Here is a 26,987-nt window from a genome sequence, read left to right on the forward strand (position 1 = left end):
TCAGACATTCAAGAACTCATTTGTTGAGTTGAATAGAATGTTTCAGAAATCAATTTAAAAATGAGTGGTTAAGCAGTATGGTATTGGCACAAAAACGGATATATAGATCAGTGGAACAGGATAGAAAGCCCAGAGATAAACCCACACACCTATGGCCAATTTATCTATGACAAAGGAGGCAAGAATATACAATGGAGAAAAGACAGTCTCTTCAATAAGTGGTGCTGGGAAAACCGGACAGCTTCATGTACAAGAATGAAATTAGAACATTCTCTAACACCATACATAAAAATAAAACTCAAAATGGATCAAAGACCTAAATGTAAGGGCAGACGCCATAAAATTCTTAGAGGAAAACATAGGCAGAACACTCTTTGACATAAATGGCAGTAATATCATCTTTGACCCACCTCCTGGAGTAATAAAATTAAAAACAAAAATAAACAAATGGGACCTAATTAAACTTAAAAGCTTCTGCACAGTAAAGGAAACCATAAACAAAATGAAAGACAACACACAGAATGGGAGAAACTATTTGCAAATGAAGTGATAAACAAGGGATTAATCTCCAAAATATACAAACAGCTTATGCATCTCAATATCAACAAACAACCCAATCAAAAAATGGGCAGTAGATCTAAATAGACATTTCTCCAAGGAAGACAGATGTCCAAAAAGCACATGAAATGATGCTCAATGTCACTAATTATCAGAGAAATGCAAATCCAAACTAAAAGGAGGTATCACCCTACACCAGTCAGAATGGCCATCATCAAAAAGTCTATAAACAATAAATGCTGGAGAAGGTGTGGATAAAAGGGAACCCTCGGAACCCTCGGAACCCTCCTACACTGTTGGTAGGAATGTAAATTGGTCCAACCACTATGGAGAACAGTATGGAGGTTCCTTTAAAAACTAAAAATAGAACTACCATATGATCCAGGAATCCCACTCCTGAGCACATATCGGGAGAAAACCGTGGTTTGAAAGGATACATGCACCCCAATGGTCACTGCAGCACTATCTGCAATAGCCAAGACATGGAAGTAACCTAAATGTCCATTGACAAATGAATGGATACAAAAGATATGGTACATATATACAATGGAATATTACTCAGCCATAAAAAAGAATGAAATAATGCCATTTGCAGCAACACAGATGGACCTAGAGATGATACTAGGTGAAGTAAGTCAGACAGAGAAAGACAAGTAACATATGGTATCACTCATATGTGGAATCTAATTTTTAAAAAAATGATACAAATGAACTTATTTACAAAACAGAAACAGACTTAACAGATATCAAAACCAAACCTATGCTTACCAAAGGGGAAACATCAGGAGTTCAGGATTAACATACACACATTACTATATATAAGATAGATAACCAGCAAGGACCTACTGTATAGCACAGGGAATTCTACTCAATATTCTGTGATAACCTATTCAGAAGAGAATCTGAAAAAGAATGAATATATGTATATGTATAACTGAATCACTTTGCTGTACACCTGAAACTAACACAACATTGTAAATCAACTATACTCCAATAAAATTTTTAAAAAATAAAAATAAAAGTGAGTGGTTAAGGATGTATTGCCTTATTCCAATGTTTCTTGGAACTAGTAGGGTTTTTTTTCTACTTCTATATTAATCTAGATGAAAACATTCATTAAGCTTTCTTTTAAAGTGAGTAAATAGTGTAATGCTTTAAAAATTTTTAATGTTGTATGTTTAGTTCCCCAAAAAAATTTTTGGTAAATCCTGTGATATAATGTTTTTCTTTAATAGAATGAAATTTAAACAAAATTAGAACAAAATTATAGGAAAGCTAATAGCAATGACAGCTTCTGATATTTTTTGTTCTTTGCAGTTTCAAAATAGACTTTTTCTTCCTCGTAGGAACTTTACAGTAAGTACCCTTAATATGAGGAGACATCATATATAGAAAAATAACATTACCTAGCATACAATACAGTTAGAGAGGATAAGTCATGACTGGGGAAACAATATTTTGTAAAAATGCTCTATAGTTGCATTTAGGCAATGTTTATAAAAGGCATAACAAATTGACCATGACTTGGCAAAACTGGTCAATGAGTATTTGAGTTAAGCAACCAGCCCAGCAGCTGCAATGAGGCCCTGACCCAGCAGCGAGCTGCAGGGACCACGCCAACAAGTTTGGCCACACTCTTGTTTGTTTGGTTTGCACATGGAGATATGGTCTTCACGTCTTTATAGATTAGCCAGATTTCTCTAATGTAAAATATCTTAGCCAATAATGTGTAAATAGGTTTCCTGATTAACATGGGTATTTACATAGGAATTGCACACATTATTATTTTGAAGGTAATTGAGAACATGGGGTGATAGCCAATATTCTTAACAGCCATAAGGCAAGATCACCAACCAAACAAAACAGAAAAAGAGGCAGCCACCAGAGTTTGGACAAGAACTCAAGTTTTCCCTTGCTTTTCCCAAAAGTACCGCAACTACTAGAGTTTGGACAAGAACTCAAGCTTTCCCTTGCTTTTCCCAAAAGTACCGCAACTACTAGAGTTTGGACAAGAACTCAAGTTTTCCCTTGTTTTTCCCAAAAGTACCGCAACTACTAGAGTTTGGACAAGAACTCAAGTTTTCCCTTGCTTTTCCCAAAAGTACCGCAACTACTAGAGTTTGGACAAGAACTCAAGTTTTCCCTTGCTTTTCCCAAAAGTACCGCAACTACTAGAGTTTGGACAAGAACTCAAGTTTTCCCTTGCTTTTTCCAAAAGTACCGCAACTACTAGAGTTTGGACAAGAACTCAAGTTTTCCCTTGCTTTTCCCAAAAGTACCGCAACTACCTGGCACATCCACTCCTTCCCTTTATGAGCCCCACAACTACTACCCAGGTTCCTGACTATCATCACATCTTCCCAGCTCTGATCTGGAAAGAAAGCAGAGCAGAAACTTTAAGATGCTGTCCCAGGACGCTGTGGGTCTCCCTGTAGGTCAGGATGTATTTAGCTCCTAGAACAAAAGGCCAAAAGAACAAAAGGGAGGGAGAAAACAATAATGGTATGGTATTTGACTCCCCCTTCTCCTCCACTTCCCTAACGGAAACTTTCTCTGTAACGTCAGGAAGAGTGAAGGATGTTGCTGAAAAGATGACAGGCTTGCACGAATGTTTCTCAGTTTCTAGATTTTGGGAAAGGTTTTCATCAGTTTGAATGGAGGCCATCAGCAAACTCTAAATCTGTAACTGCTCTGTAGTCTGCAACAGCTCTCCATCATTGTGACTAGATGTTTTGTAGAAACTCTGGTGGATTTGGCCAGGATGCTATGCCAGAGACATGATTTGGGTCAGGCCTGAGTTTGGTAGCATCTTGGCTCCCAGCCTTTGTCCTCCGTTCTGTCTGATCATGCAACCCGAAACACATAAACGAATACTGTGTCATTTCATCAGAAACACTTCAGATTTATTGTACCATTCATTGAATACATTTTCCCTACTGTTAAGAAAACTTGTCTGAAAGACTTTAAAAAGTCTTGTAATGACTTTAAGTGGGAAAAAGGGCACAGATCCACTGGTGTTAAGTAGGGTTGTATGAAATAAACAACTCTTCTTTGCTTAGAAAAATCTCTTAGATCAAAAGAAAGATGGGTTTTTAAGATTCTATTATGGTGTATTGTACTGTTTTTTTACTCTAGGGGAAAACAAAGCATTTAGAGCCTACTATTTTAAATTAAAATAAATGCTTTTGCTTATTCTATAGCTTGCTTTTTTTGGAAAGTACAGTGACCAAGCACAGACAACAATGACCAAAATGCTAACTTCAAATGAGATTTTGTTTGCAATTTTTAATTAAGCAATCTGTGCGAACATCTTTTTTTTTTTTCTTCAACATCAGGAGGAAAGAAAACAACCACACTTGGGAGCCTGGGAGCAAAACAGAAAATGCTTTCTCATTGCAACCCGATTTCAAAGCAGTGGTGAGCAGAGCGGCAGTGCCCAGGCCCTTAGTGTTCCTCAGGATTGCTTGACTGCAAGTTTCGCAAATATGAATCAATTACGCTAGGAGGCACACCTTGCAAGAGGAGCCTGCAGAAGGAAAGACCACCTAGAAAGGACGAGAAGGAAAAGGCAAAGTCAAAACCGTCTACACGTGAGAAATCCCTGAAACAAGACTTCTTGACTAGCTGCCTGGAAATGTGACTAATTATGTTCCAGTTAGTTACAAAGATTCATTCAGTCCCTACTTGGAAAGCTTCTCCTGGGTTTAGCACCTTTAGAATCTAAAACATTTGGCATCTAGAAGGAAAAGCAAGTTCCCTGCAGACCCAGAGCAGTTTTTTATTCCCTATTATTATTCGTTCTTAAATTCCTCACTAGTTGGAGAGTGTTTATTGCTCTTTTCGGGGTTTTGAGGTTCCTCTATAGATGATTTAAGTGTTCTGACTGAATGGCAGAATAAATGCAAATCATGTTACAAATCAGTGGGAAGAACTGTTTCCAGTTTGTTAATGTTCCTTTCGATTAAGCACAAAGAGTTCCCATTCAAGCACATGGGAGAAGAAAAAAGGAACTACTCCTTTAACTTTGGCTATTCATACACTGTCAAAAGTGCAAAAATTGGAAATATTTTGTTAAAAATAGTAAAACCTGTCCAATACCTTCTGAAGGTGAGAGAAACACCTACTAATATTTCATATTTACCCTCCATGGTTCTGAATTATATTTAAAAAATAAAAGTACCCTTCACAAGAGAACCCATGAAACCATAAAAATGGTCCTTTAGAGAAGTGTTTTACTACTTGCTAATAAATTCACGTCCAGACAAAAACAGCATGCCATTTGAACATTCTTAAAACTTCTTGAATGCAATTTGGGAAAGTCATTCTCCTTTTTTTTTTAAAAAAAGTCACATATTGGTAGAAATGATGCCACTTATGTAACATGTCCATTCCTTGATGCAAAGAGTTTAGAATGCTTGGGTATCACACATTTTCATCTACATTAAATGCTTTAATTCATGCTCTACTGCATTCAACAACTTGCTTCATGTCAACAGAAGACTGTTGTGATGAATAAGTACTAGCTGTTAATGTCAAGATACTGAAATACACATTAAAACTACAATGTTAGGGAGTTTAAATAGTCTATTTTCATTGGGTTACATAATGAAAATCATGCCATACTCCACAGGCTTTGTATGGCTTATGACAGTCATAAGCTTCATATGCCAAAACCATATGAAAGCTTACCTTAGATGATAATATACATTCAAAAATCCTTACTGTGCTACAACTAAGGAAAAGAGAGAGAGAGAAAGAGAGAGAGAGAGAGAGAGAGACATGTTGTAAGCATTAATAAAGTGCTAAAACCAAAGTTGAGTACTTGTTGGATGAAATTATGGTCACGATTATGATGAGGTGATTTCATTAATCCTTAGTCAGGTGAAAAGTACAGGAAAATAGAAGCGCACGGAATGAAGGGCTGGGATCCAGTCACTTCAGAAGGATCATTAATAGGTAAAACATTTATTAATATGCACAACCACTTTGCCTGAATAGGTGGCAAAGCCAATTCGACTGTAAAGGGAATAATTATGGTAACAGTTTCCAAACCATTAGCTAAAGAAACCCCCCTACAACATATATATATTGTGTTTTTCAACAACAGAAAAACATGGACAATCAACAAAGCATTAGTATACATATATATATGTTGAAATTCTAAAAGGCAAAATTATCAAGTGGATATAGAAATTAGACTATTCCAGAATATTGTATTCTGAACTGACTATATATATGACTGATCTAAATAAATGCAAGCCTTAAAAAAACAGGCTAGAAAGTGACCATACGTGCAATCTACAAAACTTTTAAAGAAAGAGTCCTAATTCTTTCCTCTTTCCAAAGCTGATGTTATCTCTAGGAATTCAGAGAGCAAACATTGTAAACTCAGGCATGAGTCTACGTCATTAGAGTTTACATCAGGTTGTTCACCCAGCCCCAAAGAACTTCTTAATTTGCTCTTCCAAATAGGGGATCAATCATGCATATACATATACTGTAGGACTCATTTATCGCTTAATACATTTTAGTAATGGGGCCTAGAATTTTCTTTCCTTTTAAGTTAATGAATATATGAGATAATCTTGGTCCCATGAAATTATCCAAAATGTTCAACAGATAGATGGGTTACAGACATTCTACTAGAGAATTTTTCATTGGAAAATCTTAAATATGAAAGTTTCCAAATATTGGATCCAAACAGTCCAAGTAGTTTTTATCTGTGTCCTCTCCCCATCAAAAATGCCCCATCAAAAATGCCCAGAACAGCTTCCCTGGTGGCGCAGTGGTTGAGAGTCCGCCTGCCGATGCAGGGGACGCCAGTTCGTGCCCCAGTCTGGGAGGATCCCACATGCTGCGGAGCGGCTGGGCCCGTGGGCCATGGCTGCTGAGCCTGCGCGTCCGGAGCCTGTGCTCCGCAGTGGGAGGGGCCACAACAGTGAGAGGCCCACGTACCGCAAAAAAAAAAAAATGCCCAGAACAATTTTTCTACAACTTAGCAATGGAAAAATGTTCAATTTTCTGAACTTCAACATGCACCTAACGAACCCACACTGGAAGCTCTCTTAAAGGAAGAACATCTCTCTCTACACTTGAAAATATTAAAGAAATGCCAAAGGATTCCCAAATTTTGGTAATCTTATATCTAAAATGAGGTCATCTTCAAATGTGGCTTCCTGGCTTTATTTATGGGAACCTGTGGTACGGTCCTTAGTTTTCTGACAACACTTATTCCTATATTACCTAATATCCTTGAATAATTTTGCCTTCCTTGTTCATGGCATAACCACTGTATGCCATGAGCTGCTAAGAAATACAATTAAAAGCAAATGAGAAAGACAAGCTTTACATGCAAAGTGCGATTTCATGTAAGAGGAATGGAATGGAAAGAAGAAATATCCAGTGGGATATGAACTTATAAAACCTGTTGCTGCCCCGCCAGGAAGACTGGTTGTCCAGGGGAACTTACTCCTTGATATATCACTGCAGAATTAGAATATTTGCACCAGTATTTATTTATTCTCGGTTTACAGTCTCACCTTTTTTTTTTTCACAGTTTAACTTGATTCAAGTCACCTATTATCAGATAACAATCTGATGATAAATAATCTTGGCTTTACTTTTAGGACCAAAAGCTTTTACTAATATATCACAGTTGATACCTTATTATGAATTTATATACTAGAATACATTATTTATGTTATTAAATTCAATTACTATACAATTACTATAAAGAATATAGCATTTATATGCATAACATTATTCACTTATGGAGGACCCCAAATGTTGAACCATTTTGAAACCACCATTTTATATCATTAGCAACATTCAGGTATTTTCAAAGCATGCAGAAGTGGTATTGGGTTTTTGATTTTTGCGTTCTTGTTTTTTGGGTGTTGGAACAGAAGTACCAACAATACCTTGGAACTAATAAGGAGTTTAGAAACCAGATGTGTTTGCAACTATGGCCTTAATCTGCATTTAAAGCTAATAAATAGGACTTCCCTGGCAGTGCAATGGTTAAGACTCGATGCTTCCAATGCAGGGGGCCCGGGTCGGGTTCGCTTCCAATGCAGGGGGCCTGAGTTGGGGAACTAGGATCCCACGTGCCACGTGGCACAGTCGAAAAAAAAAAGCTAATAGCTAAAAGAACAACATTTAAATTTGTATCCACTATCTCAATAGTAAAGTTTGAAATTGTCTAAGAATATTATATGCTTTACATTTAAGAGGAAAAAAACTTAAAAATTTTCTTTCTTTCAATTGTGAATCTACTATCCTGTATTATCTGAGGATGGACAAAAATCATAACAGAGAGAATACTGGTTTTTTAAAGTTACAGAAGGAAAAAATTTTTTCGAGAAGTTTCTCTACTATATTTACACTACATTTGGGACTAAAAAACTCTTTTGTTGTTGTTGTTATTGTTTACATAAATACCCTAAGCATTTACTACGTTTTTTCTAAAATAGATATTTATAAAGTTATATCTGACTTTTAGATTATAATTTCTTCATTATAGAGAGGTAGGAAAAGTAAAGACTTTGGTTATCACAAAATGGCAAAATAATGCAATAAAAATGAGAGAAAAGACATTAGGATCATGTCATTCCTTATCTCCTAATGGTGACTTTGATAGCTGTAAGAGTTTTCATCATATCCCAAAGTAGGCATTGATTGTCAAGAAAAAAACTTCAGGATAAAAATTATACTCAATTAATATGAAAATTGATTAAGAGGACAATTACACTGAGACTTCCCTACCACATAAATCTTTATGTGTTTTCTTTGTTTACATTAGTTGCAACACTTCTGAAAACTAGTATAAATGAAATGCATACCTACAAATGGAGATTCTCTAGTGAGATTTTAAAAGAAACGGGTTATAATATGTGTATGCTGAATTCTACATGTGTAATATTAAATACTAAATTAGCAAATTTACATATACATAGAAATTTTCACAAAAATAGTAAACTCATTAAAAATAGTTAAATTCCTCAACTGCGGTTTCATTAGGTGAGTTTTTACATGAGGCTTCTATTTATCTAAGATGGACTACATCACCAAAGTAACACCCCTTTGACTTGATTCATTGTTACCATGCTGTGCATATACCACAATTCATTGAAATTAATAGCGCTTTAGTTAACAAGAATTGCAAGAGATGAAAGAAAGCCAACTTAAAAAATCAAGTAGCCATCACAAAAAAGAGTGAGTTCAAAAATGGAAAAATGTCTTCTCTCCCCAAATCTTCTCCCCCCTTCCTCCTCTCCCCCAGAAAATGTTGGCAAGTAATATGGATTTGGCAGTAAGCACAATAATTAAATGATTTTCTTTCATTTCAGTCTACACAAGATCTGGGATGTCATACCTTTCACCTCCAGTTTGCATTCAATCTCCACTGTCCCAAGGTCATTGACTGCTTTGCAGCTGTACGTGCCTCCATCATAGGGGCTGGGCTTTCGAATCTCCAGAGTACAGACCCCCTGGTTGCTAAACATCCTGTATCTTGGGTCATCCACAATAGCAACTTTGTTTTTCATCCAGGTAATTTTGGGCTGAAGATGGAAGCAAATTAGGTCAAAACATATCTGTACTTGGCCTAGTAATAGACCATCAAAGCCAGTGACAGAATTTTAAAGCGTGGCTTAGAAAGAAAATACTACATCTAAGAAGAATCCACGTCACCTTGAGAACCATTTCTCTCAAATTAAATTCTACTTAATGCTTGGCAAGAAAGCGAATGAGCAGTTCTGAAGAAGCCAGCCAGATCTGTTCAGAGGACAGCCCTGGGGCAATCTTCCCCAAGATTCAGTTCCATTTAAATTTGATCTACAGGTCCACGAGGTTAACTCATCCTGGAGAGTGTATATTGCTCAGTGTTTTTCAAAGAATCCCTGTAAGGTGTCATCACCAGCCAGTTTTCTCTACTTCCTTTCCCTGATATGCTTTTCTAATTCTTTATGGGCTGCTTATGCCTCCTCACCATTTAATCTCTCTTCTGACATCTGTTTTCATCACCTAGTGGCAATGGATGGATCTACTCCAAACAGATGATCCCAGATCAATCGCCCAGGAAGGCTACTCCATTCTGCTTGACTTCTGAACTACAGTCGGTACCACTGACTTGCCATTTCTTTTTCATTTTGTCTTCTTCTCCCTTCTGTAAATGCACACCCTCCACACTCTCTCCTCTACCTCTTACTGATTTTGTCTTGCTCAGACTCAAGAGACAGCACTTCTCAGTGTCCTTCACACCGTCCTCTTCCTCCTTCCGCCTTTCAAATGGGAGTATTTCCTGAGGCTCACACCTTGCTCCTTGACCTTTTGCTTCACTACTCTCTTTCGTTTGATATTCCTCTCTAGAGCCTTGGCTCCAAGGGGTGGGATGTAGCGTCCCCATGCTTGGGTCACCCAAACCAAGAGTCACAGCCCTCGCCTTTCTCCCAAGCTCTGGCGATGCTTTCCTCGCCTCCTGGTCATTCCTGCTTGAATGTACCAACATCACCTCCAATTAAACATGAATTCAGCATCTTCCTCCCACCCTCAGGCTGCCTTCTCCCTTTGACGTCTCTATTTCTGCTCATGGTATATGCAGGAAAAATATCGCTGTTTGCAATTTTTCCAAATTCTAGGGCGCTTTCTCTCAGTGCCACCCAGGGATAGACAGCTCTATGGGCAACATTCATTAATTTGCTGTTCTTTTCAAATGTCAGCAATATGAAACCTGAAATCCTTTCTAAATCTCTTCAGTCAGATGCAATCTCTCCCTTCCTGGTACTCTGTACCCGTATCACTGTACATTCGTATTCTGCCTTGCACTATAGTACAATTATTTGCTTTACACTCTTACAGAAAGCTTGATAAATCAATATCACCATCTAATTTTTCAGGTAACACAATATTACTTCCATCTCTTTATCTCTCAGTTCTTTTAAAAATAAGTGGTTTGGTTTTTCCTTAGAAAGTATCCCTTAGTTAGTAAAGAAATATAAATATTTTTTCTACATTTAAACAGTGTCCTTAATTCTCCAACAATACCACCACCCTGTACCCCCCTCCCTATCCCAGAATAAGACACAAATAGCAGTTGGAAGGTCAGTTTATATTACTACTTATAATTATGACATAGTGAATATAAAAGAGGGAGTTTGGGATTAATTTTTAAATTTAATTAATGTGATTAAAAAAAACCCAAAACATGGTACCTTAGGATTTCCTCTCACACTGCAGTTCAGGGTGGCATTATAACCAGCTATGGCGTAGGTGTTGACCAATGGCTGAGTAAACATGGGTGCCTCTGTGAAATTGAACTCTTCATACACTGGATTTTTGTAGATTTTACCTTAAAAACAAGCATTAGAGATATACAAATTGGCCTGAGAATATATTATTCTTAGCATACTTGACTCACGTTGAAAACTTCCCTGAGCTTAGAAAAACATGTGTGAAGGCCACAGGGCATTCATTCAGAAGGATACCAATGTACAGCCCATCACACACAGGAAAGAAAGCCAGAGGGGACATCTGGAACTGAAACAAGTATTGGGAAGAATTCAGTGTCTGGGTGTTTTGCTCAACAATGTGCTTTAACGTGAAAGTAACGAGGAAGGCCCGGAAGGACACGGTTTATGAGGAGATGAAATGACAGGGGTGGAATCCAACTTCTCTTTTTGTTGAAAAGTGGCTCTCATGTGTAGCGTCCTTGAAGGTGTCCAAGAATAAAAGTAACCCAAGCCCTAAAAGTAAATGGTGACTTTTTCCTACCCCTGTGATTTTAGCCATTGAGAGACCCACTACCCAGATGCTGCCATGAATGAAAGCTTGTACGTTAAAAAATGCAATCATAATATAATTTTCCTTAAAATATTTTACTTGTAAGATTAACATTTTGGTTGGATATTCTTACCATAATTTTATTTATTTATTTATTATTTTTTATTTCTTACAACAACAGAAATTTATTCTTTCACAGTTCTTGAGGCCAGAAATACAAAATCAAGGTGTTGGCAGGGCCACGCTGACCCTGGAGATTGTAGCAAGGAATCTGTTCCTTGCCTCTTCCAGCTTCTGGCGGCTGCCAGCATTCCCTGGCCTGTGGCTACATCTCCTTACCATAATTGTAAATGTGTGTTTATGATATTCTTATTCCCTTTCACCACATCTCTTTTTCTTTCTGTCTTCTCTGTCTCATCACTGAAAATCAAGGTTCCCAGATGTCCAGCCCGCTTCCAACTCACCATCCTTGGCAATCACGGCACTCTCTTTTGTCATTGTAGCATCCTCACTGAGGCCGCACATGTTTTCAGCAAAGATCCGGAAGTAATACTCATTTCCGATAACCAGTTCAGTAATGGTGGCACTGGTTCGGTGATAATGCTCGATGACAGTGAACCACTCCTGAAAAAAAAAATTTTTTTTGAGGAAAATCACTTAAAAATACACAGCTATTTCACCTGTTGATTAGAATAAATAACAGGGATGCTGCATTAACTAAGAGGAAAAAAGAGCACTAATGTTTATACTGAGGGTAACAGAAATGTATATTTAATTTGTTTAATGCTTTACAATTGATTTACACTTGACTACGTAATTTAATCTTCATTTACACATTTGATTCATTTACCCTAGATGTGGATGGAAGAAATTTTCATATATTGAGGTATGAAGAAGTCATTCTGGCTTACATGTGGTTTAACTTAAACCTTATGCTAACTAGAACAGCCCGTTTTGGGGCCTAATAAACATACATTGTACATCTGCTTTAACCATTTAAAGAAAAGCATGCACTATCCAGAAGTGAAGAAGGTCTCTTGAAGATCCAGAGAAATGCCTCCTCTTTCCTGGGACGTCAATCCTAGTACTCCTTCCGTGATAAAGCTCCCTTCCTCAGGCACCAAGGTCATAATGACTTGCTGTGTATGTGCTGAACTATCTCTTTTGGAAACCTTGAAGGAATGTAACCCTGTCATATCTGAGGTTCTTTGTTCAAACAAGGTTAAAGACTGTGCTGAAAACTATGCTTCTGTAGAGCAGTTCCTCAGAGCTGTCTGAGAGGCTGTCTTCCAGGCTATAGTCCTCTCCTCTATTCTTTTCTTTTTTTTTTTTTTGGTACCCGGGCCTCTCACTGTTGTGGCCTCTCCTGCTGCGGAGCACAGGCTCTGGACTCACAGGCTCAGCGGCCATGGCTCACGGGCTTAGCCGCTCCGCGGCATGTGGGATCCTCCCGGACAGGGGCACGAACCCGCGTCCCCTGCATCGGCAGGCAGACTCTCAACCACTGCACCACCAGGGAAGCCCCTCTCCTCCATTCTTATAGTAAATTGGTTATTGATTATTTCCATGGACAATGTCAACTACTATCTTTATATTTTCTACATTACTGTGCGGTGTCTGTCATCTATCTATCTACCTACCTACCTGCTTATTTATCTTTTGTATAACAAAGTATAATTATAGAATTTTCATGCCAACTTATCTATTCTGAGGGAGAGATGATGCTAAATCACAAAAATTAATATCACCCAATCAATTTGCCTAACATTATTACCATAGGTTCTTTCAATTCTTTGCTCAGATATTACTTCCTCTACTGTTTACCCTCTCACCACTCTACTTTGGTCATACTTTTTCACCTTAACCTGGCTACATTTTCTTCACAGCACTTGTTACTTTAAATATATGACATACTTACTATTTTACTTGCTTATCTGCTACCTCCCCCACTGGAATGGATACACAGTGATGGTAAAAATGGACTTTTCTTCTCACCCCTGTATTTCCAGTGCCTTCTCACAGCACCTGGTATACAGTAGGTAGCATGCACAAAATAAATGTTCATTGAATACAGGAATGAATGGATGAGCTAAAGCTATATTATTCTTTTTTTTTTTGACTTTTTCCTCACCATGTCAAGAAATATAGTGGTTTCAAAGTTTATCTTGCCACCAGTAGAAAACCACATTGTACTACATATGTTTAGTACCACTAATTGAGAAAATACATTTGCTGACAAAAAATTTCAGAAAGGAAAATGATTTTCCTTGCAACTTTTAGGGGCCATGATCATCTCTATATTTGGGATATTTTAAAGACACCAGACAATTGTAGTTATGCCCTCTTTTATTTCCAAAGCACTTTATGCAAACCTTTATTCCAACATTTATTATACTGTTTTATCATTTGGTTTTATGTCTTTCTGCTTGCTTAAACTATGAGTGGTCCAAGAGCAGGAGCTGTCTTTTTTTTTTTTTTTTTTTTTTTTTTGTGGTATGTGGGCCTCTCACTGTTGTGGCCTGTCCCGTTGTGGAGCACAGGCTCCGGACGCGCAGGCTCAGCGGCCATGGTTCACGGGCCCAGCCTCTCCGCGGCATGTGGGATCTTCCCGGACCGGGGCACGAACCCGTGTCCCCTGCATCAGCAGGGGACTGCCGATGCAGGGGACTCAACCACTGCGCCACCAGGGAAGCCCGAGGAGCTGTCTTTTTGTTTTTGATCCACCAGCTAGAACAGTGCTCAACAAACAGTAAATGAATGAATAAATGAATGTGTTGGCATACATCATGAAAACAATGTTTATGGAAGGTATAAAGGACTATAGGAATTTAAGTGAAAAACAGCATCTGTAGCCACAGTGAGATAGTGGTGTGGTGACCTCCGGGGAAGTGCACTGCGCAGAGTGAGCATCTTCTGGTCTGTAGGTCTGCCCTTGCTGAAATGCACCAGAAACACAAGGGAATGGGATTGGGGTTCCTCTCCTGTCAGCAGGCAGACCTCAGACACATGAAGCAGCAGGAAAGTCCTGGCTCAGCTGGACTTGACTAGATATCTGAGAAGACAACTGTTGGCAATGTGGTGGGGGTGGAAGAATGGGGGGCACCTGGAGGCAGTGTGGTACCCCTGGATTCACTGCCAGTATCTGGACCAAGGTCCAAAGAAGAGCCCTCATTGCTAAGGAAATCCAAGGTGGTCAATACTTCCCCTGCGAAGTCATCCATTGATCTAGCTCTCAAGCTGTCCAGGTTTGGCTGAAACATGTTTCTTTAAATGCCAAGTCTTATTTTGTCATGTAACACCCACCCAGGGGTGGGGTAAAGACATGCTAGAAATAGTTTATGGAAAGGCAAGGCTTGAAATCCATTCCGGTTACTTAGACTGCTCTTTCCAACCCTCTCCCCTTCTATTAATCCAATGTAGCCTTATACCCTAAGTTCTTACTGAGATCTAGTAGTGTAAATGCCTGCAGACTTCCTATCAATATCAGTTGGTATGATGTTTTACTCCTCCTCTGAGAATGAACAGTGGCTCCAAGCCATTCTGTGTCCAAACATTCATTTATTCATTCATTGACTTACAGGTTGAGCAATGGTAGTTGTAGTGGACGGATTCTGATTCAGAAAGACCTAAACTTTAACATTTAAAATCTGGTGATCTCCAGCAAGTTATTTAGCCTTTTGAGCCTCAGTTTCCTCATCTACAAAACATATGTTAACAATAATTCGTACTCCAACTGAGTTGCTTCTTGACTACTCTAAATGCTTTTCCTCCTCAGGACCTTTGCATATGCTGTTACCTTTAGAATCTTTCTTTTCTAACTGGATTTTTTTTTTAAAGACATCAGTCCACGCTACCAACATTCATTTTACAAGGAGAAAGAAGTTGCATGGGTGCAGATCTGAGTCAGAATCCAGAGTGAGTAAATATTTGTTGAATGAATAACTTTATTGAATTCTACTGAGCATTCTGCCAGTTGCTTTATATTGTTTTGGCCTCACTGCGCGACATGCAGGATCTTAGTTGCCTGACCAGGGATCGAACCCACACCCCCTGCAGTGGAAGCATGGAGTCTTAGCCAGTGGACCTCCAGGGGAGTCCCTGTTTTAGCCTCCTGATAAACAAGCGAGGTAAAAACATCAGTGCCCTTATTTTACAGATGAGGGAAAAGGAGATCAAAGAGGTTAAGTGACTGTCCATGTGTATGTGGTTTTAAGTGGAAATGCAAGTCCAACTCTTCGTGGCTCCCAAGGCTTTACCCCTTCCACTGTGCCACATCACTTCTTCATGACCCTCATGAGTTCCTCACCAGAGAGGACCTCATGCTTCCCCCTTTACTTTTTTTTTTTTTTTTTTTTTTGCGGTACGTGGGCCTCTCACTGTTGTGGACTCTCCCGCTGCGGACCACAGGCTCCGGACGCGCAGGCTCAGCGGCCATGGCTCACGGGCCCAGCCGCTCCACGGCATGTGGGATCTTCCCGGACCGGGGCACGAACCCGTGTCCCCTGCATCAGCAGGCGGACTCTCAACCACTGCGCCACCAGGGAAGCCCCCCCCCCTTTACTTCTGATGAAATGTTATTTTGCTGCTGCTGAACCAGAGAAAGCCAGACCTTACCATGCTCTTCTTGTCGGCCTTCTGGATCGTGTACCCTGTGATGGCAGTATTCCCATCATCCTTTGGTGGGGTCCATGATAGAGCAACATTCTCTCCCCAGACATCGTTGATCTTCACAACTTGGGGTGGACCCGGACGGTCTGTAGGATGAATTCATGGCATCACTGTGAGGTCAATTTCCCCCCAACCTAGACCTTGTTACAGGAGGATATTTAAAAATGTACTTTTCTTCCTGTATTTCTACCCACGTTTCTTTTGCATTCTTCTTCTTCGGATAAGTACAATGCACTCCTACGAATCTTATCTGGAAACCCTTGACTTTCATCTTCATGGAAAGAAAAGGATTTTGAAAAGAAAATGTAAATGAAACTTCAAACATCATTAACCATCCCTCCAGGGGCCAACTACTGGCAGTGAGTCACAGGCTACCCTGCCTAACGGGAAAGGTAAGCTGATGCTAGACTTGAAATCATAGAGCCTACCTGGGCTGTGTAGCTCCAGCTTTCGGTGAGAGGCCCGAAGCCCACAGTCTGTGAGAGAGGTCCTCTGCTGCACTCAAAAGGCACCTTTAATGGGAGTGAGGAAAACTTATTTCCTCTGCCATCTCTCCCTCCAAGATTCCTTTGTATTTATCAGTGTTTCCATTTTATGGAAGTAGAATGCATTAATGAAGAAATAAAGTCTTTCTTCACTTTATTTTCTGTACCATGAATTTCTGTGACCTCTGACCTTCCAGTAAATTGCAGTCACATTCAGTAAGGCCAAAAGTCAAGTAAACGAAAACTTGGGGGGAGGGATAAATTGGAAGCTTGGGACTGACATATAACACTAGTATATATAAAATAGATAACTAATAAGAACCTACTGTGTAGCACAGGGAACTCTACCCAATACTCTGTAATGACCTATATGGGAATAGAATCTAAAAAGGAGTGGATATATGTACATGTATTCACTTTGCTGTACAGCAGAAACTAACACAATATTGTAAATCAACTATACTTCAAGAAAAATTAATTAATAAAAAAAAAACTAGCTCTTCATTGGGAGGCCCCCTCAAAAAAAAATCACTCTTAGAGGTTCAAGGAAGGACAATAATCATATTATGTATCTGCATAGTACTTGTTAATTTTTTCAGAGAAATTTCACATCTGTTATACCTTGCAGTGCAAGCGGTACCCTTTCTGTCCTGAAATGTTTTTCAGGTATTAAAATACAACTATAATTATTTCTATTTGAAATGTCAGATTGAAAAGAATAAATATCAGAGTGCTTTCTGGTCATGTTTTTCTCTCTTTTAAGCAACATTTAACATGCAGTCTTCATGGGCTCCGGGGGTAGAGGGAAACCACAGTGATAATCCTCATTTCCCTTCTACAATTACCAACAATGAGTCTCTACAAGCACAGTTTTCTATCTCCTGTTTTCATCAACTTGTCCTACAGACAGATGTCTTCTCCCAGTTCAACTTCCCACCTGCACCCCAGGTCTGCTTTGTCTTCAAAGTTCACGTTGGCTTTTCAAACACTTGCTCCCCAACAGTAAATGGCTAGATTTTTACAGTCATGGCAGAAACATAAATTTGGGACTAGTAAAATAAGTAGGATACTAATTGTTACTATTTATTGAACACTTTGAGCGTGTGAGTGATGTGCCAGGCACTCGTAACTACCTGGTAAAGTAACTACATGGCAAAGTAGGAAAAATAAAAAAGTTCTTCCTCGTGTTTCAGAGGGCAAGGCTCTTCCAGACCCAACCACAAGGGCTTCCATTAAAATAGAGCCAGCGCATAGCACAGGGAGATCAGCTCTGTGCTTTGTGTCCACCTAGATCAGCTCTGTGCTTTGTGTCCACCTATAGGGAGGTGGGAGGGAGACGCAAGAGGGAGGGGATATGGGGATATAAGTATACGTATAGCTGATTCACTTTGTTATACAGCAGAAACTAACACACCATTGTAAAGCAATTATACTCCAATAAAGATGTTTAAAATAAATAAATTAAATTAAATTAAATGGAGCCAGGCCAGACCCAAGGGCACATAGAACATCCTCAACACTCCTTTCAACTTAACAAAAATCAAGACCATTTAGTCAGCATGAAAAGATTGCTTCGTTTAAAAGGCATGAACTTTCACCTAAGGGAAGGCTTGCCACAGGAAGCTGCTCCTTTGGTTAGAGAGCCTCTAGTTCTAGCTCATATGATAAACTGTAATCATAAAATTGATTGGAGACAAGGCTTCTCCTAACTCTGCTCTTAAGTTTATTTCTTGACATTGCAAAAATTATAGAACAGTTCAAGCGAGAACGGTCTACTTGTAAGAGATCCTCCCTCCATTGCCCTAACTGTGGAAACAAGTAAGAACTAACCTTGTTTGAACAGGTAAGTATCTAAGCCCTGCACGACCAACCACAATTCAGTCTTTAACTGTTTAACTCTGTTTAGGTTACCTTTCTTACATTTAATAAAAATTCTTCATTCTCCACTAACATTACTATCAGCAAATTTTAAATGTAGTAAGAAACATGTTAAACTATATCTAGAACCTATAATGTTTACTTAATGCAAGAATTCAACATGGGAAATAGTTTTATCATTGAAGAGTTGAGAAACAGAGTAAGAGAGAACTGGATTGTAAAATAGTACTGATAGTTTTCACTAGAAAGTACATACATTAATTTTCTTTACTATGTATGCCCTAAGTCTCCCATGATTAGTCCTTTTAGTCAGTGAAAAATTATTCTAAAATGCTAACCAATCTTCCTAATTTATCTATTTTTTTTAATTCTAAAAAGAGGAATTTTCTGTAGAGCCAGCCTAACAGAAGAAATTCTGACTCTTGCCTTATTGACAAGGACAATTTGTCTCCATAGAGAATGTTCTAGTACCATCCTCCAAACCTACCAACAACCTGGATATCGATGGATGCAGTTTCCACGTATTTTTCCACTTTGACCTGCAGATCATATTTCCCAGAATGGCTCCTCTCTGCTTTTCTGATAAATATGATTGTATCGGTCTCAGAGTTGCGAATGTTGATCTGATTCTTGTCAATAGGTGCACCATCTTTCTTCCAAGTTAATTCTGGTCTTGGTTTTCCCTTAAAAGAAAAAAAGACAGAAAAAGTAGAGGCAGGAGGGGATCAGATTGTCTCCAGATATTTTTTCAGCATTAAAAAAATGGGCAGTGGCTTAACCCATCCTAGGCAAGGTTGGAAAATGGTCTGGTGGTGGACAGTTATAGCAGTAACGTAATATTCACTATTGCCCATCGATTGCATTCTGCATGCAAGGTACTATGTTAGGTACACGATATTTATAACTTCCCTTACTCTTCACATCAGGATAAGTATCATTATCCTCATTTTTTTTTTTTTTTTGTGGTACGCGGGCCCCTCACTGCTGTGGCCTCTCCCGCTGCGGAGCACAGGCTCCGGACGCACAGGCCCAGCGGCCACGGCTCACGGGCCCAGCCGCTCCGTGGCATGTGGGATCCTCCCAGACCGGGGCACGAACCCGTGTCCCCTGCATTGGCAGGCGGACTCTCAACCACTGTGCCACCAGGGAAGCGCCCCCCTCCTTTTTTTTTTTTTTTTTTTGATAAAGGTATTAAATGACTTGCACAAGGCCTTGCAGCTAAGTGCTGGAACCTGGTCTTCTAGCCAGGTCTCTTCAGCTCCAAAGCCTGCACATCACAGCCTAATGGTTCAGAACATGGGCCCTGGGACCCTAGAATCTGTATTTGGATCCTGACTCCACTACTTAATAGCTGTGTGACTTCGGGCAAGTTACTTAAACTCTCTGTCTCAGTTTCCCAATCTGTAAAATGGAATGAGAGTACCTTTCTTCAGGGTGGTTATCACAACTGAAGTTCTTAGAAAGCTTCTGCGCACTGCAGAGGTGTTTCATTAATATCATCTACATGCTAAAGATTATTATTGTTCCACTGTACTGTGTTGCTCATTTCAGACTTGTCTGTAATTCTCTCTCTGCTCTCTCTAGCAGCTGAAACCATTCTTTAAGAGCAGACTTCGAGTAATTATAATCTCATTCAAGGACATGAGTTTTAGTTTACATTACAAAGAAACTTCCTAGGATTCCTGAGCACCCAGGCTCACCCCACAGACAGGAACCAAGCATTAATTCCATTGGGTAACGCACAGCCTTCCCATGGGCTCCTAATGTGGCTTGTTGATAGGTTCTGCTAAGGAATGTGAGAGACACACATCAAACTCCGCCCCACAGGGCTTGAGGAATGGTTGCAGGTGCTCAGATGTGCACATGGGAAGTAGAGAACAATATTGTTAAAGATGGGAAAAATAGTTCCAGGTCTCATTTCCCTAAGTGTACAATTTACTATTAACTACTGGGGAAAAAAAAATTGACTTCTCTGATAACTTATGGAGTGAAAAAAGCACTGGATTCAGTGTCTGGAGATATAGACTCTGTACATGGCACTACCATTTATTTGCTGTGTGACTTTGGGCAAGTCACTTAACTTCTCTGAATGTCAGTTTCTTCCCTTCTCAAGGGGGGTAAGGAAATCTGCCATTCCTGCCTCACAAGGTGTATCTGGGGCTCAAATGAGAAAAGGTTCGAGAACTATAGCGGTTACATAAATATACAAACATGACATACTAGTCTCATCACCCCCTTCCTGGTAGCTGACCAGCCCCTGGGATGCCATACCTATGAGGTCCCTGTTCTTATGCTCTCTCCTCTCCCAGACCCAGGAACAGAGCTGAATACACTCTTCCACTCCTCAAAAGATCTGGGAACTGGGATTAGCCCTACCTGTTGACATGATGTGGAAACTAGAGGGCTGATTCAGCCCTGGTCCAGGACTGGGGCTGGGTCCTGGGTGCCTGCCTTGTGCCAACTCCTGGGTTTTTTTTTAGGCTGTGGGAGGACAGAAGTTGGAGGAACCTTGCCAAGCCATCGCCTTCCTCCTCTGCTGTGTTCACACTCACGTCCTCCTTGACTTCCGTTCTGATTTCAGGTGCTGTGTATGTAGAAGCTAACTGCCTCTTCTAAGGCTGGGCCCCAGGTGCGTTGAGAATGGCCTGAACTGGCTGTCCCTTTAGGTTAGTTTTCATGGGAGCCTGTGCTTGAACCAGCTCTGCGTGTGTGCGTGTGTGTGTGTGTGTGTGTATCCAAATGTTTGCAGAGACCTAAATTCTAGTTCTAAGGCCATGCTGTCTGACGTAACAGCCGCAAGCTCAATGTGGCCATTTGAACTAAAACTAATTAAAATTAAGGAAAATTAAAAATTCATTTCCCCAGTTGCCCTAGTTCCTAGCTGCACCTTTCAAGTCCTCAATAGCCACATTTGGCTGCTGGCTACCATACTGAACATTGCATACACAGAACATTCCTATCATCACAGAAAGTTCTATGGAACAGCACTGTTTAGAGGCATAAAAGGAATCAAATGAGTAAGGAGGTAATGGTGCAGTGGGTGGTGTGTGTGTGTGTGTGTGTGTGTGTGTGTGTGTGTGTGAGAGAGAGAGAGAGAGAGAGCGAGCAAAAGTGATTATCACATGCAAAGCCTGGCTAATCTTATAAACAACAGATTCTTTTGAGGGAGTGATGATTTAACAATGTTCATTTATTTCAGTTAGGGGCATCAAAATTTCAAATTTCAGTTATCCCTCATTGGAATTTGGGTGATTTGAGTGTGGTTTGGGGTAATCATGGGAAGTAAGGACATGTTGTTTTCCTGAATGTTACACCAAGAACTTCACTTAAAAGGAAGATCAGTTTTACAGATGGATAGAACCAGAAAGATCTTTAAGCATTTCTTGTTTCGGTGTCTCCTTGGTGTTTCCTCTCTGGCCCCCTGTGGTCCCTGAGCTTCAGACAAGACTAGGTCTCATTTATCTCATGCAGAAGAAAACCTATGACAGTTGTATAGATTTCTGTACTTGTAAAGCAGAAGGTTGTTTCATCACTCTCCAAATCTCTTCCATCCTTTCCTGCTCTTCCTCTGAGGTAATTCTGAATCACGAATAACTTAAATGCTGAAGTCCTTCCCACTACTCCTTAAACACCCCAGCATGGGAAAGAGAAGATGACCAACCCTGAATTATTACCTGGAAAGGTATAACCAGATTGATGGCTTCTCCAACTCTGCGGATATAGGTTTGCTTTAGGTGCCTTGGGATGCGAATCTTTGGAGCCTCTGAACGAGAGGAGAAGAACGGAATTTTGCAGTCAGTATCATACACTGGAAGCAGCATTTCATAAGCATACTTGTCATGATAATCACCAGGACTTCCCTACGCTCATGTCTCTGAAGTAAAATCTTAGTTGGGCTACTAACAGATTATATGTGGTAACTTTGGTTCCAAATGTTTCCTTCAGGGAGAGATGTTTTAACAGTTTGATTCAACAAGATTATTCCCTGACCTCCTTAATTTTACTACAACTTCCTATTTTTATTATAAGCCTAAAGCAACTTTATAGAGAAACACTAAATTTTCTCTTAGGACCTTATATATTGTTTTCTTAGTTTCTAACAGTGAGTATATTCTCCAACGAACATTCCATAAAAGATCTATAGTCACCACATTAGCTGGTAAGACTGCCCATTTTTTCTCACCAGAAAATAATAATAAAATATGCTTTAGCACCTAGCACTTTTTATTTATGTAATTATGTTAGAATTTGATGGTAATTTTCTCCCTTTATGACTAAGGTGAAGTATATGATAGGCAGCCCTAGCCCACTCTATATTAATGTTCATTAATTAAACACCATGAAGATAATAGAACATGTGGATGTAAGCCCATCAGAAGCAGAGAATCAAGGCTCATGGCTCACAGGGATGAGGTGGGTCATATCACTTGAGGGCTCTGTATGGAACAGATACTGGGATAAATGCTTTTCACGAAGCAACCAATTTAAACCTCACAGCCACCTTATGACACAGGTACTGTTTTTACTTTATGATAAAGAAGCTAAAGCAACAGGGGTTTAAGGCACTTGCCCCAAGGTGACATAGCCAGGATTAGACCTGGAATCAGCTTCCAGTGCCTATGCTCTGCTTAGACACATGGACTGCGGGGTCAAGAGAGATCTGGGTTTGAGTTCCAGATCAGACAGTAGATCTGGTCTCAGCCTATTCCGTAAAACTGGGATGATAACAGCATCTAATTCACAGCATTGTAGTGACGATTAAATAAGGTCATCCATATAAAGCGTTTAGCATAATGGCTGAGAATAGTAAATGCTCAATAAACTTTAGGGGAAGAAGATGACGATGATGGTGGTGATTACTGAATGTTGGAGCTGGAAGAGAACTTGAGAGATCCTCTAACTCCCTAACTTTACACAGGAGGAAAAGGAGGCTCAGCGAGGTTCTGTAGCACATTACACCATCATCATAATAAAAGCTAACATATACCAAGGGCTTATTATGTGGCCAGCATTCTGTTAAGCAAATAACATGGATTAATTTATTCAACTCTCACAACCTCTTGATGTGGTATGTACTATTATTGTATCCGTTTTGCAGATGACGAAATTAAGGCTCAGGAATATCAAGTCCCTTGCCTGAGACCACATGGTTAATAAATGAAGGAAACAGGACTCAGCTTTCATAGTCTGTCTCCAGAATCTACTAAGAAAATGTGCATGCTTCATACTTTCTAGCATCCATCCATCCATCCATCCATCCATCCCCTAACTTACTCCCAAAAGGTTTCAGGCAGTCACACCATAAGTCTGTGGCTCAACATGGTCCAGACCCAGATGTTCAGACCCCTTCCCGATATTCTTTCCCCTGGAGCACCGATTCTCAAATTTTTTGGTCTCAGAATCCCATTACACTCTTAAAAATCATCAAAGGCCCCACAAAGCTTTTGTTTATGTGGACTGTATCTATCATATTTACCATATTAGAAATTAAAACCAATAAATTTTGAAATACTTATATATTTATTGCTTGAAAAACAATAACAACATAAATATCATTTAAATGAAAACAACCATATTTACATTAACAAAAAGTTGTGATATGAGTGGCATTATTTTATATTTTGCCAAATCTCTTTCATGTCTGACTTAATAGAGGCTAGCTGGACTTTGTTTCTGCCTCTAATCCATTGCAATATGCTGTTTTGGTTGAAGTACATGAAGAAAATTTGTCTTCACACAGACAGGAAGAATATTTTAATAAACTTTTCAGACAGTTGTGGGTATTCCTCTTTGATTCTACACTAAAACACGAGCTGTAATTTCTTAAGGGTTAGCTGCAGTATGGAATCTGAAAACTTCTATGAACTTTTCATATCTGTTACATTAAACCCCATTGGTCTGCCTTCCATTTTGAATGTATCTTACCCATGCATGATTTTTTTTAACTTGCATTGGTCATTTGGAAAATATTGCTTCAATGAATTATGCAGATTGTCCAAATGTTGAAATGCTGCATTATTCAATGTCAAAAAATTACATTTGCTACTATCATCACCTACTTCATCAGAAAAGATTTTAAGCATTGGAAAGCTGCCAAGTCCATGATGGTGGATACCAGTTTTCCATAATTTTAATTTTTGCTTCAAAGATTAAAGTTTTTCATCGACAAGTTGACAATAAATACTATAAGTTGTTTTCCTTCAAGTAACAGGCTTACTCCATTCATTTTCTAGAAAATGTCTGCCAAAGACCCAAGTCTGACTAGCCAGAGTTTGTCACTCTGTCATTCTTTCGAGGAAGAATGGAGTTTCATGGAAAAGGTCAGGAGCTTAGGCTCTAATTCAGTTGCACAAATGCTTTTCCTAGAGACAACCATCGTACTACGGTATTTAGCATAAGAGTTTCACATATACTTTGCATTTCATTGTCATACAGAGTTTAGAAAAAAAGTGTACTCAAGAACCAAGGTTTAAGAACATTAATGATTCATATGTATCATCAAGAACACTCCAAGGCAAAACTGGCCCTTTAATTTTAATTGCGAGTGCATGGTGGTGAGGAAGAAAAGACCAGCCAGACAATTTGGTGGCACAGATTGGATCTGTGCTAAGGCACCAGCAGTTTTACACACCATCACTTTTGTACCATCAGTGCAGAGGTCAAGCATTGAAAAGGGAAAACAATGTGTTCATATTATTATGGAAATGGTTTTGACCTCGCAGACTCATTTGAGCCATTTTGCTGCTGTATGGTTTGTTTGAAATACTTCCCCGGCCGCTGCCCCCCACCCCTTGTGACGAGGCAGCCCAGCTGCCTATTGGCTCATGGAACCTGGTGTAGTTATCTGGTCCTCAAACCAAGTTATAAACCGGGAGCTGACCTCCCACGCTGCCTATAAAGGGCAGTTTTGTTCATTTCTAACTCCCAGGAGATATTAATAAAATATCAAAGGAGTGACAACAAAATAGGAGGGTTTGAGAAAGAAAGAGGTTAAAAAAAAATGGGAAATGGAGACAAAATTTTGAAAGCCTTGCCACCTACCTACGACTTCTTTCACAAGGATGGGCTGAGAGTAGTACTTGGGCTCGCTGGCACCGGCGGCATTCACAGCTTTCACGCGCACAAAGATCCTTGCATCCGTTGGCAGACCTGTGATGGTGAACTTGGTCTTCTCGATCAGCTCTGTGTTTGCAACTACCCAGTTTTCATCTAAAATCCATTAAGAAAACAAAACAAAAAAATCCCCCAAAAAACGAAAGAAAAGACAAGAAGGAAGAATGGTGGTTAGTGAAAGAAATCATCCTGTTAAACAGTCAACTCCAAATTAGTATTTTACTCAAAATTAAATAATTTGGAGGGAATGTGACTTTGGTCTGGACTCAGACTACATGGCTGGGTGTTTTTCATATTTAAATGAAAAATGGCCTAGAATGGCTAATGTAAATAGCAGGAAGAATGATAATCAGATTCTTCCATCTTTGAAAAACCTCTTATCCTGAACAATGGGAACTGTCCCAGGAATTTTGTAGTAGTTTACCCCAATTTGGTTTTACAAGGTACATTTTTACAATTGATGTAACCATGATGTTTAATCATCTATATACATTAAAGTTCAGAAAAAGGGGAAAATGCTATTCTTATGAATGAGAGACACCAACCTTTACAGTCATATGATCTCTCCATTTTATCCTAGTTGGTTTATTATTATAAGACATTAATATGGGCATGGGAAATCTGATCATGCTCCCAATGATGAAGAAAAGAAGCTTATATCCATGGCAAAAGGAACCACATTCAGGAGCCAAGACCTCATAAGGAATTGGCACGATCTTTCACCACAATCAAAAGTTCTGATTTTTTAAATGCTTTTGGTGGCTTTGTCTACAAAAGCAAGAAAATTTAAACCCAGGTTTTACAAATATTTCAGGTTCTAAATGTTTGTATGCATTATTATGCCCATGGGGGGAAAAAAAGAAGCTTGGACCCCACATTGTAAACTCACCGCCTGCCCTCCCCCTCCATCTCTAAGGGCTTTTTTTGTGTGTGGGTGTACTTCAGGCTGGGGCATGGAACATTCCCAGAAACTTTATCATACAGTAAGAAAGTTTGAGAGCTTTCAGAGAATACTTTACCTGGTATATCAAATGCAGCCTCCCCATTTTCACCAGACTGTTTTGCTGATGTACCTTTGAGAATTCATCATTAAAATTAATTACAGACACCCACTTTTACAACAGAAGAATATCATATCAGTAGTCAGCATTCTCTGTTAGTAAAGTGTGCAAAGTATGCAAAGATATTTGTCTTCAGAACAGTGACGGAAGAGACCAAACACATTAGAGGAGGGGGGAATTCCTCAGAAGGGGCACAGCCTGCTCTATTCAGACTGTGGGGGTTTTTTGTCCTGAGGCACTTGCTACAGAGAAGAGGAGGAGAAAGGAGGCTGGGGCACCTCCAACTGTGGGAGCAAGAGGTAGAGAACGACAAAGCAAGACCCTGAAGACGAAGGCGGAGCAGGTCCTGGACTCCACAGGGGAGCAGTGCACAGTGGAACAGTCTACCCTTGCTCCTGTCCCTGCTACTTCAGCCTGGGAGGGTCCTGTGGGTCCCCAGGGAACA

The 26,987-nt window shown here is 39.6% G+C and overlaps 1 protein-coding gene across 1 annotated transcript in view; it reads right to left on the bottom strand.

The window, feature by feature from the left end:
* Positions 1-4,002: 4,002 nt before the first annotated feature.
* The window catches only part of MYBPC1 (myosin binding protein C1), a gene marked incomplete at both ends in the record, with an annotated part of 98,097 nt that continues 75,112 nt past the window's right edge, over positions 4,003-26,987 (bottom strand). The window contains 8 exons of the mRNA XM_081249467.1: positions 4,003-4,103; positions 8,933-9,119; positions 10,770-10,906; positions 11,802-11,961; positions 15,952-16,091; positions 18,856-19,051; positions 22,043-22,131; positions 25,410-25,577. Coding sequence (XP_081105593.1) covers positions 4,003-4,103; positions 8,933-9,119; positions 10,770-10,906; positions 11,802-11,961; positions 15,952-16,091; positions 18,856-19,051; positions 22,043-22,131; positions 25,410-25,577 — 1,178 coding nt within the window. The remainder of the gene's footprint in view (positions 4,104-8,932; positions 9,120-10,769; positions 10,907-11,801; positions 11,962-15,951; positions 16,092-18,855; positions 19,052-22,042; positions 22,132-25,409; positions 25,578-26,987) is intronic.

Source organism: Mesoplodon bidens (genome assembly GCF_964165515.1).
Source record: "Mesoplodon bidens genome assembly, chromosome: 11".
Taxonomy (NCBI): Eukaryota; Metazoa; Chordata; class Mammalia; order Artiodactyla; family Ziphiidae; genus Mesoplodon; species Mesoplodon bidens.